This window comes from Gekko japonicus, unplaced genomic scaffold (genome assembly GCF_001447785.1).
Source record: "Gekko japonicus isolate JY-2015 unplaced genomic scaffold, Gekko_japonicus_V1.1 scaffold1678, whole genome shotgun sequence".
Taxonomy (NCBI): Eukaryota; Metazoa; Chordata; class Lepidosauria; order Squamata; family Gekkonidae; genus Gekko; species Gekko japonicus.
This window is the reverse complement of record NW_015169829.1, coordinates 195593-211856: the sequence shown is the minus strand read 5'-3', so window position 1 is coordinate 211856 and position 16264 is coordinate 195593. Positions and strand designations below refer to the sequence as shown.

General features: G+C 48.4%; 1 protein-coding gene across 2 annotated transcripts in view; it reads left to right on the top strand.

Moving 5' to 3' along the window:
• KHDRBS3 (KH domain containing, RNA binding, signal transduction associated 3) overlaps window positions 1-16264 on the top strand; it is a 196786-nt gene that overhangs the window by 127482 nt on the left and 53040 nt on the right. For both annotated transcript variants that reach the window (XR_001482677.1, XM_015417270.1), the window contains exon 6: window positions 14078-14270. Coding sequence is in view for 1 of the 2 variants with exons in the window: in XM_015417270.1 (XP_015272756.1) it covers window positions 14078-14270 (193 nt within the window). In the remaining variant the exon portion in view is untranslated. The remainder of the gene's footprint in view (window positions 1-14077; window positions 14271-16264) is intronic.

The window sequence follows — 16264 nt, the reverse complement described above, 5'->3', positions numbered from 1 at the left end:
AGCGTCCCCGCGCGGCTGGGGGGCCCCGGGGAGGAGGCTGTCCGGGCCTCCCCCGAGCCGCAGCGTTCCCGCGCGGCTTGGGGGACCCGGGGAGGAGGCTGTCCGGGCCTCCCTCGAGCCGCAGCGCTCCCGCGCGGCTTAGGGGACCTGGGGGCGGGGCTTGCCGCCACGCGCACTGGCGGAGCGGCGCTCCGGAGGGCTCCGGCCCGAAAAGACCCCTGGCCAGGAACCTCAGATACTGGAGAGGGCCCAGGGTTACGTCACCACTGGTAGCCTGCTCTCCCCCAGGAGCTTATTCAAAAGGGATGCCTCCAAGTCTCTCTCAGCTGGCAGGCAACCTCCTCTTACCTTCTTCGTTTCCTCCCTGGTTCTGGCCTCCACCCCTCTTTTATTCCACCCACACCTGGCCTGTTCCTCCGACCCCTTTCTGGCCCCCATAGGCTTCCTTGCCTGCTTGTCTCCCCCGGGGCCCTTGCTTCATTGGCTGGCTGCTTCCCTCCTTTAGACTCAGTTGGGAAGCCCCACCCCTTCCATCGCTCAGGAGTTGTTGCCGGCATCTTTGCCGGGCCCCGTGTGTTCCAACATTGGCGTCTCTTATGTTCTTATGTTCTTATGTTGACTCCTGTCTCCCTTTCCGTCCCTTCTTTGCTTTCCTGGAACAAGGTAAGTTGTGCTCCGGTGTCTGGGGCTGCTGGGGGTCGGGACACTGTCCTCTGAATCACCACCGGGCGTGTCCGAGCGGCGCCTTCCTCGGCCCACACTCTTCTGAGCAACATGGGCCGGGTATGGGGCCGCACCCTCGTCACCGCTGCCTCTGGCACTTCCCTCTGGCACCCCAGCCGCCAGGACCGTTCCCACCTCTGGGTCTCTGGCACTTCTGGGTATGCAGAAAAATGACTTTTTAAAGTTAAACTTTGTTTTTAAGGATTAGCACAGAATGTTGAGAGAATGTGAAAGTCAGTTAATAGACGAAAGAGGAAAAAGATGGGGAAACGAGGCCCACTCGGGTCCAGTGTTCCCTCTAAGCTGAGTTAGTGTGAGCTAGCTCATAGTATTTTAGCCTCCGGCTCACAGGTTTTTGTCTCCGCTCAGGAAGGAGGGCTCCAGAGCAAACTAATTTATGCAGCAGCTAAATCGCTCACTCACAACCATAATGCCAGCAGCTCACAGAGTAGAATATTTGCTCACGAGACCCCCGCAGCTTAGAGGGAGCATTGCGCAGGTCCCTGAGAGCTCATTGAAGAGGGGGAAGATTTGTGCTTGGGTGGGTGGGGTGTGTGCAAATCCTTTCTGTCTCCCCCCAACTAAGCTTGTATATCTCTAATAATAAAGTGCCTGGCCCCTGTACTGCTCGTGAAACCAGCAAGAGGGAGCTTAATGCGTACCTGGGAGAAGCACCCACGTATGCAAACCATATTAATTTTTAGAACAAGTTGTGTGTGTGTGTGTGTTTAAAAGACAACCAAAAGATCATCTGTGTACGCCGCAACATGTGGTTATAGCAGGCCACCATGGGCACAGACCACTACCTGTTGGAGATGTCTTCCTCCTGTGTGCCGGCCTCAAAATAGTTTAAACCCCCCACACTCCCACCCCAAGCATTTATGTGCAGGTCAGGGTGGAAGTCAGAAGGACTGCGATAAGCAAAATGGTAGACAGGAGAAGATGCAGGTTTTCAGTGCTTCTTGACCATCTTCTAACAGGTTGGTGCATGGAACACACGGAGAAGGGAGGGAGCCGTAGAGAGAGCATGGCTGCTGTGATCCTACTACAATCTCTGCTGGAAAGACCAGAGCAGAGTTCAAGATCCTGGGCCACTTCTTGTGCCAGCCAGAGCTTCTTGAAAGGAGGGGCAGGGAAGACTTGGAAGTCGATTTAGAACCTTGATTTCACTCGCCTCCTCCCTTCAGCTGTCTCTGGGTTGACTCAACGCTGACGGATGGTCCCAGGCTAGTCTCAGAAGCTAAGCAGGGTCTTCCCTGGTTACTCCTTGGATTGGGAGCCCAGCAAGGAAGTCCAAGGTTGCTACGCAAAGGCAGGCAATGGCAAACCATCTCTGTAAGTCTCTTGTTCTGGAAACCCTACTGGGTCGACACATTCTACCACCATCAGGCTAAACAAGCCACCACCTAAGGGCTGCATCCTGACCTTTTTACTCAAGTGTAAGAGCCACTGAGTTCAGGGAGGGTTTACCCCTATGGAATTAAAAGACGCCTGCTCCTTGGGAGGAAAGCGATGGCGAACCTCAACAGCATGATAAAAAAGCAGAGACATCACCCTGCCAACAAAAGTCCGCATGGTCAAAGCAATGGTATTCCCAGTAGTCTTGTATGGCTGCGAGAGTTGGACTATAAGGAAGGCCGAGCGCCGAAGAATAGACTCTTTTGAACTATGGTGCTGGAGAAGACTCTTGAGAGTCCCCTGGACTGCAAGAAGATCAGATCAGTCAATCCTAAAGGAAATCAACCCTGACTGTTCCCTGGAAGGCCAGATAATGAACCTGAAGCTCAAATACTTTGGCCACCCAATGAGAAGGGAGCCCTCACTGGAGAAGACCCTGATGCTGGGAAAGATTGAAGGTCAAAGAAGACGGGGACAGCAAAGGATGAGATGGTTAGACAGTGTCATAGATGCAACGAACATGAAATTGAGCCAACGTCAGAGGACGGCGGAAGACCGGAAGGCCTGGCGGGATCTGGTCCATTGGGTCGCGAAGAGTCGGTCTCGCCTGTGCGACTGAACAACAACAACAAAGAGCTTCAGCCGTACAGCCAGAGATGTGTCCTTGCATTCTGCCCCCCTCCAGTCATCCATTTGCATTCCTCCTGTTCAGTATTCAGATCACACTGTTTCACTAGCCATCTGCCCTCTCAGTATTGCATGGGGGGCGGGTAGACTGTCAGTTTGCTATGTGCAGGAACACACGTCAAGCTTCAAACTCGACTTTCCAAACTGTTATCACATGCTTCCCCTCTACTTCAAGGCATGTTCCCACACTTTAGCACCCCAGCTGCCCTCTCTGCCAAAAAAAAAAATTATGTAAGCAAACACAAAACTTTTTTTCTCGGCACTTTGGCTTTGTCGAAATTATAAATTTAGCATCTCTCACGCATGGTGAAGAATGGTGTCGTTTCAGCTCGTTTTTAGCAGCATACTTTTTGGGACAAGTAAGACTTGTGACAACTTTTGGAAGCATTACCAAAGTTTCGGTTGTGTGGCTTGACGTCATCCTGCTGCCTGAGGGGTGCAGCCTGGCAATTTTTTTTCTTTCTTCTTTTACGTCCTGATTTTAATGAGGACTGCCAGCTTGAGGTACCATCCTTGAGAGGCTTGTCATAACCTGGCAACAGAAACGTAAAAGCAGCTGAGCGAGACCTTTGTTTTGGTCCAAGTTCTGTTGCCTCCAGAGCCCCGTGGGCAAGGCATGCTTGAAATTCCACAGGGTAAACCTCAAATGTGTAAGATCCGAGCCTATCCAGTGCTGGGCTTCAGCTTGTCATCTCTCTTGGCCTGACCAGAAGTGAATATTACCTTGTCAGAAAGGGACTTTCTGCTGTTGGCTGGGCGGGGACCAGCTGTCTTGTTCCCAAAGGATAAGGGTGCGGCAGAAATCCTGGCTGGGGAAAGAAAAGTTCCAAGGCGCAGAACATCGGAGAAGAGCTAGGAGAGACCCTGTTGGCTAGGCTTGTACTTAGCCTGTTGAAGTTACTTAAAGGGGACGGAGAAACTTTAGTCTGAGGCCCCCATTCTTCCATGCCCAGGAAAAGGGAGACCACCATGGTATGGCTGAGAACTGTCAATTGGGCTTTCCGAAAGCACTCTGGATGCCTGTGAAGGAGAAGAAGGAAGAAGGAGGAGGAGGAGAAGGATTTATACCCTGCCCTTCACGACCCAAAGGAGTCTCAGAGCGGCTTATAATCTCTCCCTTCCCCTCCCCACAACAGATACCCTGTGAGGTAGGTGGGGCTGAGAGAGCTCTTTTGAGGACTGCTCACAGGAGAACAGCTCTGGAAGAACTTGTAACTGACCCAGGGCCATACCAGCAGCTGCATGTGGAGGCGTGGGGAATCAAACCCGGTTCCCCCAGATTAGAGTCCGCGCTCCTAACCGCTACACCAAACTGGCTCTCAAGGACAAGAAAATAAAGCATTGAGACGAAGCTACCAAGAAGCAGCCAGTTCAAGCCAGAGAGGTGGTGAGGCATGACTTCTTGCATAGCTGAGGCTTCAGTCTCCCAGCGATCTGACAGTAGTGCCCTCCCTCTAAGCAGCTCCTGTCCCTATTTTATCCTCTTAAAAACTCTGTGATAGAAGCCTGGCTGAGGGAGAAAGTATGAGTGGCCCTTGGTCACCCAGTGTGTTTCTTAAATTGAAAAGCCAGCTGAGGATTTGAACCTGTGTCTTCCTGATCCTCGTCCGATGCTCTAACGGCAGTGTCACACAACCTTGTTCAGGAGCTGGGAGAAAGTAAGCTGCATTTCTTAGCCACCCGTGCCAAACTGGGAGTTTCCCAGGCCTCCTTGGGGACTATGCAAGCATTTGATTTGCACAAACCTTTTCATCACCCTCAAGAAGCAGATTTATGTGAACTTGGACTTCCATGTGGCAATCTTAGCCTTTCATTTTGGAAGTATTCAAATGCCTTATTTGTTTCTTGACATTCTTTATTCCCACTGCTCCCTTTAGGGCACAGTTTGCAAGGCTGATTGATAGGGTACCGTTTTGTGTTGGGCTGTTTGACAGCTTCTTCATAAAGGCACATGCTCCCTGGCATTCTTAAAAAGCCACTGAATGATGTATTCCAGTCAACCCGGCCAGCACAACTTTCTGCAGATTCGAGACATCCAACCACTGGCAACTTTTCCACAAGCCGAGCTGAAAGGCACGGTTGCCGAAGAGTTTCCTGGGGCTTCTGTAGGAAAATTTTCTCCAGGAATGGGTCTTTAATTATCCTGAGTGCCTCTGCTGTAAATCTGATGCCAGGCATTACCTCTTCTCTATGTTGCAACTCTGAGGGGAACGTGGACGTGGTACCGGACTTGGAGATCCGCATCCAAAGACTCCTAGAGCCTAGCTACATGTTAAGTGCAAACATGTGTAACTACAGTCTGGCATTTTTGTTGCTGTTGTTATTGTTCAGTCACGTCACATGACGCTTGGCCCTTCTGTCTTCCGTCGTGCTTCGAAGTTTGCTTAATTTCATGTCCGTTGCATCGATGACACTGTCTAACCATCTCATCCTTTGCCGTCCCTGTCTTCTTTGACCTTCAATCTTTCCCAGGATCAGGGTCTTCTCCAGGGAGTGCTCCCTTCTCATTGGGTGGCCAAAATATTTGAACTTCAGCTTCAGTATCTGGCCTTCCAGGGAACAGTCAGGGTTGATTTCTTTCAGGATTGCCTGATTCAGTCTCCTTGCAGTCCAGGGGACTCTCAAGAGTCTTCTCCAGCACCATAATTCAAAAGCATCTATTCTTCGGCACTCGGCCTTCCTTACAGTCCAGCTCTTACAGCCATACATGACTACTGGGAATACAGTTGCTTTGACCATACGGAGTTTTGTTGGCAGGGCGATGTCTCAGTCTGGCGTTAGTTTAGCCTCAATAAGTGCTTTGCGAGAAGGCAGTGTGAAATTTGTAACCACGCCAGTTGGAGGGGAAAAGTGGCTCTGGTGACCTTTAGAGTGGGAAAATTATTGGAGGGGGAAGTGTTAAATGGCCTTATCCGCTCTCACTTCTCATTCCTCAGTTGTACTTCTCAGATGAAGAACCAGCCATCTCCAGTTACACGTATCTGCTTTGTGAATGTGCACGGAAGAGCCCCGCTAGACCAGATCAGCGGCCCATCTTAGTGGATGTGTGGTGTCTGTCTGCAAACGTGTGGACAGGTTTTTTTTGGGGGGAGGGCAAGTATCGGGGTCCTCCTTAGAAGATCTAATATCATCGATTAAAGATACACTTTTCTTTCTTTTTCTTTTTAAATGTACTTTGGCCCTCGGGCTTCATTTGAAAAGAGAGCAACTTTCCAACCCTAGTGGATGTGTGGTGTATGTGTGCAAATGTGTGGACAGTTTTTTTTGGGGGGGAGGGCAAGTATCGGGGTCCTCCTTAGAAGATCTAATACCATCGATTAAAGATACACTTTTCTTTTTTTTTCTTTTTAATTTTATTTTAAAAAATTCAAAATCATACAAACGTTAAGGACAAACAAACATAGAATGGAGGTAATTCTTCTCAGACGCCAACATTAAAATAATACATGTTAAGATGATATGAGTAATTCAGCTAGATTCTAATAAACTGGACTACCTCAACACATCTATTTCTTCATATATTTGCAGCTATCTACCTGTTGAGCCACCTATGGTGGCTCAAGTTTTAATGACAACATACAACATACTACATCAAAAATACCAAAACCAAACAGAGTATAAATACCAAGCAATAGACACTTTGCTTTAAAAAAAATTGTAGCTACATTAAGGTCTAAATCCAAAAGCAACCAAAGACTCTTATTATAAGGATACTGATAGGAGCTATATTGTTATATACAGTGCAAAGTTTGTAATACTGGAGTACGTTATACTGTTTTATATTCAGCAACATAACCAAGAAGCATAGGCCGGATTGTTTGGGAGTAAATCCTTCTCAGTCATATATTGAAGGTAAGGGAACCAAGTGCGCTCAAAGAGTGATTTCGTTGTACAGAGATTCGTCTGAGCTATATTTAAAGTGTCACTTATCTTATCCATCAGGAATTGTTCCCACACTTTATTTCTCCAGGCCTCTAAACTTGGAGACTTAGGTGACTTCCAGGCAGCTGTGATGGTGGTTTGTGCCGCCATAAGTAGGTATGATGTTAGCTGTTGTAGCGGTTCTTCATCGTGAGCTGGAAAGATACACTTTTCTAAGTAATAGATGTCTCTTGATTTGAATGGATAACGTGTAGCAGTCCTTCGCTGCCCACCTTGGGAGCAGCAGTGACTCAGTGGTAGAGTATCTCCTTGGCATGCAGAAGGTCCCAGGTTCAGTCCCCGGCAGCTCCAGTTAAAAAGGTCAGGCCGTGGGTGACGTGGAAGATCTCACCCTGAGACTCTGGAGAGCTATACCAGTCTGAGTAGCCAATGCTGATCTTGCTGGACCAACAGTCTGATTCACTGTGAGGCAGCCCCCCCCCCGAAAATAATAAATTGTGCAGAATAAGAGCAGCCCTGCAAACTCGTCCAGTGTCCTTTCACCACTGATTGGAGAATCCAGCTTTCCTCGGCACAGAATGTTAGTACTTATAGTGTGGAGATAACACAGATATGTGACCCCTGTCTGGACTGGTACCAGATTCGAAGGCATTTGGATCATTGCTAAATAAACTTTAGTTGACTAGGAAGTCTGTTTTATTTCCTTGTTCTTTGTGGTGTCCATGCGGGTTGTGTCTGACCCTCATAAGAACTTTGAGATGGGTTAAACTGGCTGGTCCAAATCCACCAAAGTCGTGGCTGAGCAGGTATTCAGATCTTCAGTTCATATCCCAACAACACTTCACACTGCTTGCACTGCATGCCAATCGTCATTTTGAAGGCTTATTTATTTACCTGGTTTAGACGTCTCTCCCTAATGGGACCCAGAGCGGCTTTCATTGTTCTCTCCTCCATTTTATCCTTACAACAGTCCTGTGAGGTACATTAGGCTAAGATTTCATTAAGTGGCCCAAGGTCAATGGCTGCTTCCACAGCAGAGGACGGAGTCAAGTCGTCCAGATCCTAGCCCAGTGTGCTAACCAGGATGCCACCCCAACTCTTCTGGTCTACTCTGGCTCTTACGATACCTTAATTTCTTGTATTGGTAACATGGGGATGAACTTGAGCGTGCATGCTAGGGCCCTAACGGGAAGGGAGGTTAAAACCATACCACCCTATCAGAAAAACTGTGGGTGTCAGAATAATAATCCCCCGTGAACCATGCTGGGGAGTTGAGCAGCAAAATGATCAGTCTGTCTTCTGCCTTGCCCAAAGCCCTGTGACAGATTCATAGCTGAAAGGGAAGGTAGTTGAGCTCACACATCCATGTTGTCCCCAAAACTATGAAGAAGAGAGAGAAGAGATTGGATTTATACCCCGCCCTTCACTACCCAAAGGAGTCTCAGAGTGGCTTACAAACCCCTTTCCCTTCCCCTCCCCACAACAGACACCCTGTGAGGTAGGTGGGGCTGAGAGAGAGCTCTTGACAGAGACTGCTCTTTTCCAAGAACAGCTCTTATCAGAACTACGGCTTGCCCAAGGTCATCCAGCCAGGTGCAAGTAGAGGAGTGGGGAATCAAACCCGGTTCTCCCAGATTAGAGTCCGCGCACTTAACCCCTACACCAAACTGGCTCTCTACGCTGCAGCAGGGATGCTGCAACTTGGGCTGAGGGGTTCTATTAGTCTGAATGACATCCTTTGCAGAACTGTACTGTCAGCACTGGCCATTCCCATTCGTTCTTTCCCTGCTTAAAAGATGGTGGGAAGTGGGGGAAAGCTGTGTTTTCATACAAGAGCTCCATGCCAGCCTTTCTTCCATGAAAGTTCACAGGTCCCTACTTGTGTAGCACTCTTCTGATTACAACAGAAGTCCAGAGGTACTTCTTACCAGTGTTCCCTCTAAACTCTAAGTTTTCCTCTAAGAAGAAAAAAAATAAGAACATAAGAGAAGCCAATGTTGGATCAGGCCAGTGGCCCATCCAGTCCAACACTCTGTCACACAGTGGCCAAAAATACCAGGTGCCATCAGGAGGTCCACCAGTGGGGCCAGGACACGAAGTTCTCCCACTGTTTCCCCAGCAAACACCAAAAATACAGAGCATCACTTGCCCCAGACCGAGAGTTCCTATCTATACTTGCTAATAGCCATTGCTAATAGCCATTGATGGCCCTCTGCTCTTGAAGCCGTCCATGCTTGTAGCTGCCACCACCTCCTGTGGCAGTGAATTCCATGTGTTAATCACTCTTGGGGTGAAGAAGTACTTCCTTTTATCCATTCTAACCCAACTGCGCAGCAATTTCATTGAGTGCCCACGAGTTCTTGTATTGTGAGAAAGGGAGAAAAGTACTTCTTTCTTTACCTGGTCTATCCCATGCATAATCTTGTAAACCTCGATCATGTCACCCCTCAGCCGTCATTTCTCCAAGCTAAAGAGCCCCAAGCGCTTTAACCTTCTTATAGGGAAGGTGTCCCAACCCTTTTATCATTCTAGTTGCCTTTTCTGTACTTTTTCCAATGCAATAATATCCTTTTTGAGGTGCGGTGACCAGAACGGCACACAGTATTCCAAATGAGGCCACACCATCAATTTATCCAGGGGCATTATGACACTAGCTAATTTGTTGGAAGAAGAAATTAGATTTATTCCCCGCCCTTCACTCCCTGTGAGGTAGGTGGGCCTCAGAGAGCTCTCTCGAGAACTGCCCTTAAGAGAGTAGCTCTGAAAGAACCTATGACTGACCCAAGGTCACACCAGCAGCTGCATATGGAGGAGTGGCTCTTTAGCTTGGAGAAACGACGACTGAGGGGTGACATGATTGAGGTTTATAAGATTATGCATGGGAAAGAGCAGGTAGAGAAAGAGGTACTTTTCTCCCTTTCTCACAATACAAGAACTGGTGGGCACTCCATGAAATTGCTGAGCGGTCGGGTTAGAACGGATAAAAGGAGTACTTCTTCACCCAAAGAGTGATTAACACATGGAATTCACTGCCACAGGAGGTGGTGGCGGCTACGAGCATGGACGGCTTCAAAAGGGAATTAGATAAGCATATGGAGCAGAGGTCCATCAGTGGCTATTAGCCACAAGGTAGAGATAGGGGCTCTGGGGCAAGTGATGCTCTGTCTTCTTGGTGCTTGGGGGAGTCGTCAACAGTGGGAGGGCTTCTAATTTCCAGGCCCCACTGGTGGACCTCCTGATGGCACTGGTATTTCTGGCCACTGTGTGACACAGTGTTGGACTAGATGAGCTTTTGGCCTGATCCAATATTGGCATCTCTTATGTTCTTATGAGTGAGGAATCAAACCCAGTTCTCCCAGAATCAGAGTCCACGCTCTTAACCACTACACCAAACTGGAGCCTGGAAAACTCTCAGAATTACAACTGATCTCCAGACAACAGAGATCATTTCCTTGTAGAGAAAACAGCTGCTTTTGGAGGGTATACTCTTATGTCAGGTTTGCCCACCAGGTAGATCGCGATCTACCAGTAGATCGCGGAGGGGTCAGAGGTAGATCACCAGCCCGACTTGGTCTCCTGGTTTGCTGGACAGTTTCGGTTCAACTTATTTGTGTGAGTCTGTTTTGTTTTTGCTTATTTTGCTTACCAGTAAATGACAGAAGGTGCATTATAAATGGGGGCGGGCGGTGGAACCTAACGTTAGTGGGTTAAAATCTAATTTGAAACTTTACTTTCATGGTGGTAGATCACCGGCATTTTTGACCGGAAAAAATAGATCACTACCTGTTCGAAGTTGGACATGCCTCTGCTCTATGTTGTTATGTCTCACTGAGGCCCATCTCTTCCCCAAGTCTCACTCAGATCTCCAGGAACTTCCCAACCTGAAGCCAGTAACCCTAGGTCAGCATCATTCAGCACCGCTACCTGCTTATGGGAGTTACCAAGCAATGACTCCACACAATGGCACTGCACTATTTGCAAGCCATCCAATGTGTAGATTATCTCAGTCACGTGGAGCGTTCTCAATGCCAGTGGCATCCACTTCTGACAACTGTGGGCTGGAAACTTCCCGCATTGTAGGAGAGTCATCCAGGTAGCAGCGTCCTTGATGCCGCAGCTCTGGAGAACAGGAAGCGTTTCCATGGGGTTGGGTGTAACAAAGGAGTTGGCCTTGAGTCAGAAACAATGCGCAGAATGGCGAGTGCTTTTTATACACCATGCGGCAACCACGTGCCTGGTGTGAATGGCAGAGAGCCTTGAATATCCACCAGCAGCTTATTGTCCTTCATCCCCTGAAATAAGGCACAAATTGTTGAATCGCAGATTTAAATCAACTCTTGGCCATCTAGAGAGGGAACCAGATGGTTGCGAGAGGTGCACGCATTAAGCATGATGCAAATCGGTGAAATATCTAGTTTTCATATTGATGTATGCTAACATACTCGAAGGCTGATAGAGCTTGAGGTTTTAGACTCCCCCAAAGGCTTTTTGATGATGATTGTTTATTGAGAGTAGCGGGGACATTTCCCAAGTCCATCAGTGGCATATTTGCATGCTAATTCCAAGTAGCACATCTCATTATAATGTGGTTGATTTATCTCCTGGACATAGAAGGGTCTTTTTTTAAAAAACACACACATGAGGTTGCCAATTAAGCGGTGAAATTGTCACCCAAACAAATATCTTCTGTGCTCCACCATCCTCGTTAATAGGCATTTAATATTGTGACAGTTTAAATTACACCTTTCATTTAAATGTGTGTAAAGATGCTTGGAACCAAACGAGCGTATTCTGGAACGTGGGGAGGGAGACCGCCTGCGCATTGGCTTTCTGGCGCGGTGTTCATCTGGAGCTTGTTTTCCGTTGTGGGCTTCTCCAACCCAAGAGTCCGTGCGCGATCTGTGATTATGCTTTCCTGCTACTTTTCATATTCAGTTTCTGTTCTGCAGGCACTTACGTGCAGGGGATAATGTGCGACCTGTATATAGGCTGTCATGTGATGACATAGGAGAAGCAGCCCATGATAACTTGCATGTATTTGTATGCTTACACTTTCCGGCCTGGGTAGGCCACACTAGCTGATCTCGTCAGATCTCGGACGCTAAGCAGGGTCCACCCTGGCTGGTATTTGGGTGGGATTACCAGGGTTGCCACCAGTGCTCCCTCTAAGCTGTGGAGTCTTGTGAGCAAAAATTCCACTACTGGTGAGCCACTGGCATCAAAGTTGGCGAGCGAGCGATTTGGCTGCTGCATAAATTAGTTTGCTCCGGAGCCGTCCCTTCCTGAGCGAAGACAAAAATGTGTGAGCCGGAGGCTAAAGAACTGTGAGCTAGCTCACACTAACTCGGCTTAGAGTTAACACTGGTTGCAACTCAGAGGCAGGACTGTAGCCAGGATTTTGTGGCTCGTGGGGCAAACATTTTTATGATGGGGCTGCCGTTATTTGTGATAATAAAGGGGGGTGCGCCCCTCTCCTTCCCTCCTACGAGATTTAAAGGACACTCCAGCTGATCGGCAGGCCACGTGCTCCCTGCCATTCAGCTGTAGAGCCCTATAAATCCTACAGGAGGGGATTGAGAGGGGCACGTGCCACCCCCCCACTTCTCAGAAAGGGGGCCTTTAAGAAGCGGGGGGGGCTTTAAGGAAGGGGGTGGAGCCCCCAATAGCCCCACTGTAGCTACGGGCCAGACTCAGAGGCTTAGGTAACGGCAAACCACCTCTGAATGTCTCTTACCTTGAAAACCTCCTATGGGCTGCCGTAAGTCAGTTGCGACTTGAGACGAAACAGGCAAAACCCCCTGCCTACATAGCATATAATGCACAGTCTGCAGAAGCTGCCAGAGGTTGTGGGCCATGTGTTCTGACAGGGCAAGGGGTCCCCCGTTGCAAATGCTGCTGGTCCACTTGGATCAGCTAGGTTGATGGCAGAGAAGTTGGCATAAAGTTGACTTGCGTATTTGGATTTTATCCTTCTTGCCTTCTGTGTAGTTCAGGGCAGCACAGAGTGTTCCCCTCCCTGATATTTATTCCACAACAACCCTATGAAGTAGGTGAGATGGCTGGCTGGGCCAAGGCCTCAACGTGAGCTTCATGGATGAGTGGGGATTTGAATCCGAGTTACCCTGGAGCTAACCCAGCACTAACTACAACACCACATTGGTTTTCTTTTTGGTATTTTTTCTGGTTTGTGTGTGTGTGTGTATGCGCGTACCTGGAAGTCACGTTGACCTCTGGTGACTGACGCCTATTGGGTGCCTGGAGGATATTCAGAGAGGTGGCTGAATAAAGCCTGCCTCTGTCCCTCCCGACTTGGTATTCCTTGGAGGTCTCCCATCCAAGTACTTGCCAGAGTCTACCCTGGTTAGCTTGTGAGAATCTGACGAGATCGAGCTCGCCTGGGTTATCCAGGTCAGGGCACCACACTGGTTTTCTTAACAACCGAAGAATGGTGATGAGGTTAGGGCACAGTTACAGTTGGACAGTCCTGTTTTTGTGGGCTGTCCTTGGGAGGACTGCCTCATCAGGACACCTGGTTCTCTTCAGGTAGAGGTATCGGATGCCTAAGGGGCAAGCTTGCCCCCATCTCCTCTCCTGTGGTGCCAGGAAAAGGGAGGGAGAGGGGCGCAATAATGTAAACTGGTTTGGATCCCCATTGGAGGAAGGGTGGGGTATAAATAAACAAAACTTACCCACTTAGAGTGTTTATCGTCCTTCCTTTCAATCACAAATGTTCAATTCATTATTTTTTCACTTGAAGATTCACCGCCAGGCATGCCACAGGAGGAGGTGGTGGCTACAAGCTTGGATGGCTTCAAGAGGGAATTAGATAAGCATATGGAGCAGAAGTTTATCAGTGGCTATTAGCCTCAAGGTATAGATAAAAACTCTCAGGCTGGGGCAAGTGATGCTCTGTATTCTTGGTGCTTGGGGAGCAATAGTGGGAGGGCTTCTAGTGTCCTGGCCCCACTGGTGGACCTCTTGATGGCACCTGGTATTTTTGGCCACTGTGTGATACAGAGTGTTGGACTGGATGGGCCATTGGCCTGATCCAACATTGGCTTCTCTTATGTTATTATGTTTTTTAGCAGGCTTTGAGTGTATTGGGTTTGGGGGGTGCCATGTGGTTTTGATGATTATTTTGTGCTGCTTTCTCTCTTATTTGGAGGGGGCACATGTGCTCTCCTCTGAAATCCCTATTTGGTCTGGGAAGCAGATGAGATAAATAAACAATAATCCTTCAGTTAGAATGTTGTTTGGCAGGGTATTTCTCTCTTAGCCATAGTTTTCTGATGTCAAAACCACGGTTTACAGCAGCGAGTCTTGTGGATGGAGAGGAAGAGGAAATGGACTGTGCTGTTTATATATAAAACTATGGTCTTACCCGTAGAGTCCGTGGAGGTGTGCCACCCCCGCCCGCAGGCGTTCCAAGAGGGGCCCCAGCACCCAGAGGAGTACCTCCCGGCAGAGGTCCCGTCGCTCGTGGCCGTGGTCTTCTGACTCCCAGGGCAAGAGGAGTCCCTCCATCCGCTGGCTACCGATCTATCCCACCACCTCTGGCGCAGGATACCTATGGAGAATATGTAAGTTCCGTTGCATCATTTCGTAGATAGTCCAGTAGACCCCGTGTGTTTCTCAAATCGTGGGTCAGGAACCAAAAGTGGATCACAACTTTCATACGGCCGAGTTTAGACGCCAAGGGGTGGGGGAGAGGTGAAACAGTGGAGCTGGGAGAGAAGACTTCCTGACTGGGTTTTGGTTTGGGGTTCATGGGGAGAAATGGAAATACGTACAATATTTCCTTATCAACCCTAAACTTCTTTAACAGCCTAAGGCTGCTCTTGGGACGGGCAGGACAAAGAGAAGGCTGCCAGTGTGCACTGGAAGCTCCCCGGATGGAAGATGCTGGGAATCCAAGCAGTGTTCCCTCTAAGCTGAGTTAGTGTGAGCTAGTTCACAGTTTTTTTAGCCTCCGGCTCACACATTTTTGTCTCAGCTCAGGAAGAACAGCTCCAGAGCAAACTAATTTATGCAGTAGCCAAATCGCTCACTCACAGCTTTAATGCCAGTAGCTCACAAAGCAGGATTTTTTGCTCACAAGACTCCACAGCTTAGAGGGAGCATTGAATGCAAGCAAGAGTCAGGGAGAAAATCCTAGCCAGGCAGGGTTGGGGTTGTGGGGGTCTGCCTTCCTTCCCTCCCGGAAGCAAAGGGTGGTGGCACCAGAGGGAGGCAGGACTCAAAGGGGGGGAGGTAAAAGAGGCAGATGGCAGCCAGGGGCTGGACTTTTTCAGTGTTGGCCCCCTCACCTTTGGAATGCCCTCCCCCTTGAGGCTGGCCTCATGCCTACTTTAATACCTTTGCAGGTACCCCTTCTTTTTGTACCAAGGCTTTTAACCGAGGTATTGCATCGGAGCCCTTTTTAGCATTAGTCTAGGCTGAGGGCTGTTTCATGGATACTATTTTAAGCAACTGAATATTTTTATGCGCTGTTCGTGGGGGTTGTTTTTTTTTAATAATGATAATTTTGATGGCTTTATTATTTTTTTAAAATACCCTGTGTGAGCGGGATACTATTTTAAGCAACTGAATATTTTTTTTAATGTCCTGTTGGTGGGGGTTGTTTTTAATAATGATCATTTTGATGGCTTTATTATTTTTTAAAAATACCTTGCGTGAGCATCCTCAAGGAGGTCTCAGGAGAGATGACGTGTACGGGGCTGTTCCGCCAGGCCTCCCCTGTCCATGGCCCCCCTCCCAGTGCCCTGACTGTGTTTTGGATATTATTTGTGCACTGGAGTTTCTTGGGGGTGCCTGCTATTCCTTGCCTGACATGAGACACGGGTTTTTGTTATCATCTGTTGCTGCCATTTATTGTTTCCATTGCCTGATGGTTTTATGTTGTAAGCCACCCTGAGCCCACTTGTGGGGTAGGGCGGGGTATACGTTAAATTGATAAATAATAATAAATGAACCGTTTCCTATTTGTGCCATCACTGAGGGTGGTGAGCAGATGTGCCCGGGCATTTCCCATCAGTTACATTTACAGTTTGGAACAGGCTCCTAGAAACAGCGTACATGGCGTCATCTCTGCCAGGTTTTCCAAAGACGGCACGATTTCTTGAAAGGCCTCTGGCTGCTAGTTTTAAAATGGGGTTTCTTTGTGTGTTTTTAAAGCCGTAATTAGCATCAGGTTGCTTCTTTTATTTCTGTGACGTTGCTTTCGATGTATATTCTGTGTTTTAACTGTGATATGATTTTAATGTGATTGTGATAGTAAGCCACCTTTAGCTTCTGTGGAAAGGCGAGGCGGTTTAAAAAATGTGTATGCTTACATGTAGATGGCCGTGTGTACGGCTTGTATGGTGATGCAGCAGGCAGTTTTGATTAGCTGAACCCCCTGGGAGTGTACCCAGGGCAAATGAAGAGTTGTCACTGATTCCCCCTTCCCACTGCATGCCCACCCTCAAGTTATTTGTCAGGGTCCACTCTCTCCACCCCTTGCATAATTTTATAAACTTCTGTCATGCCCCCCCTTAGTGGTCTCTTCTCTAAGCTGAAAAGTCCCAGACTCTTC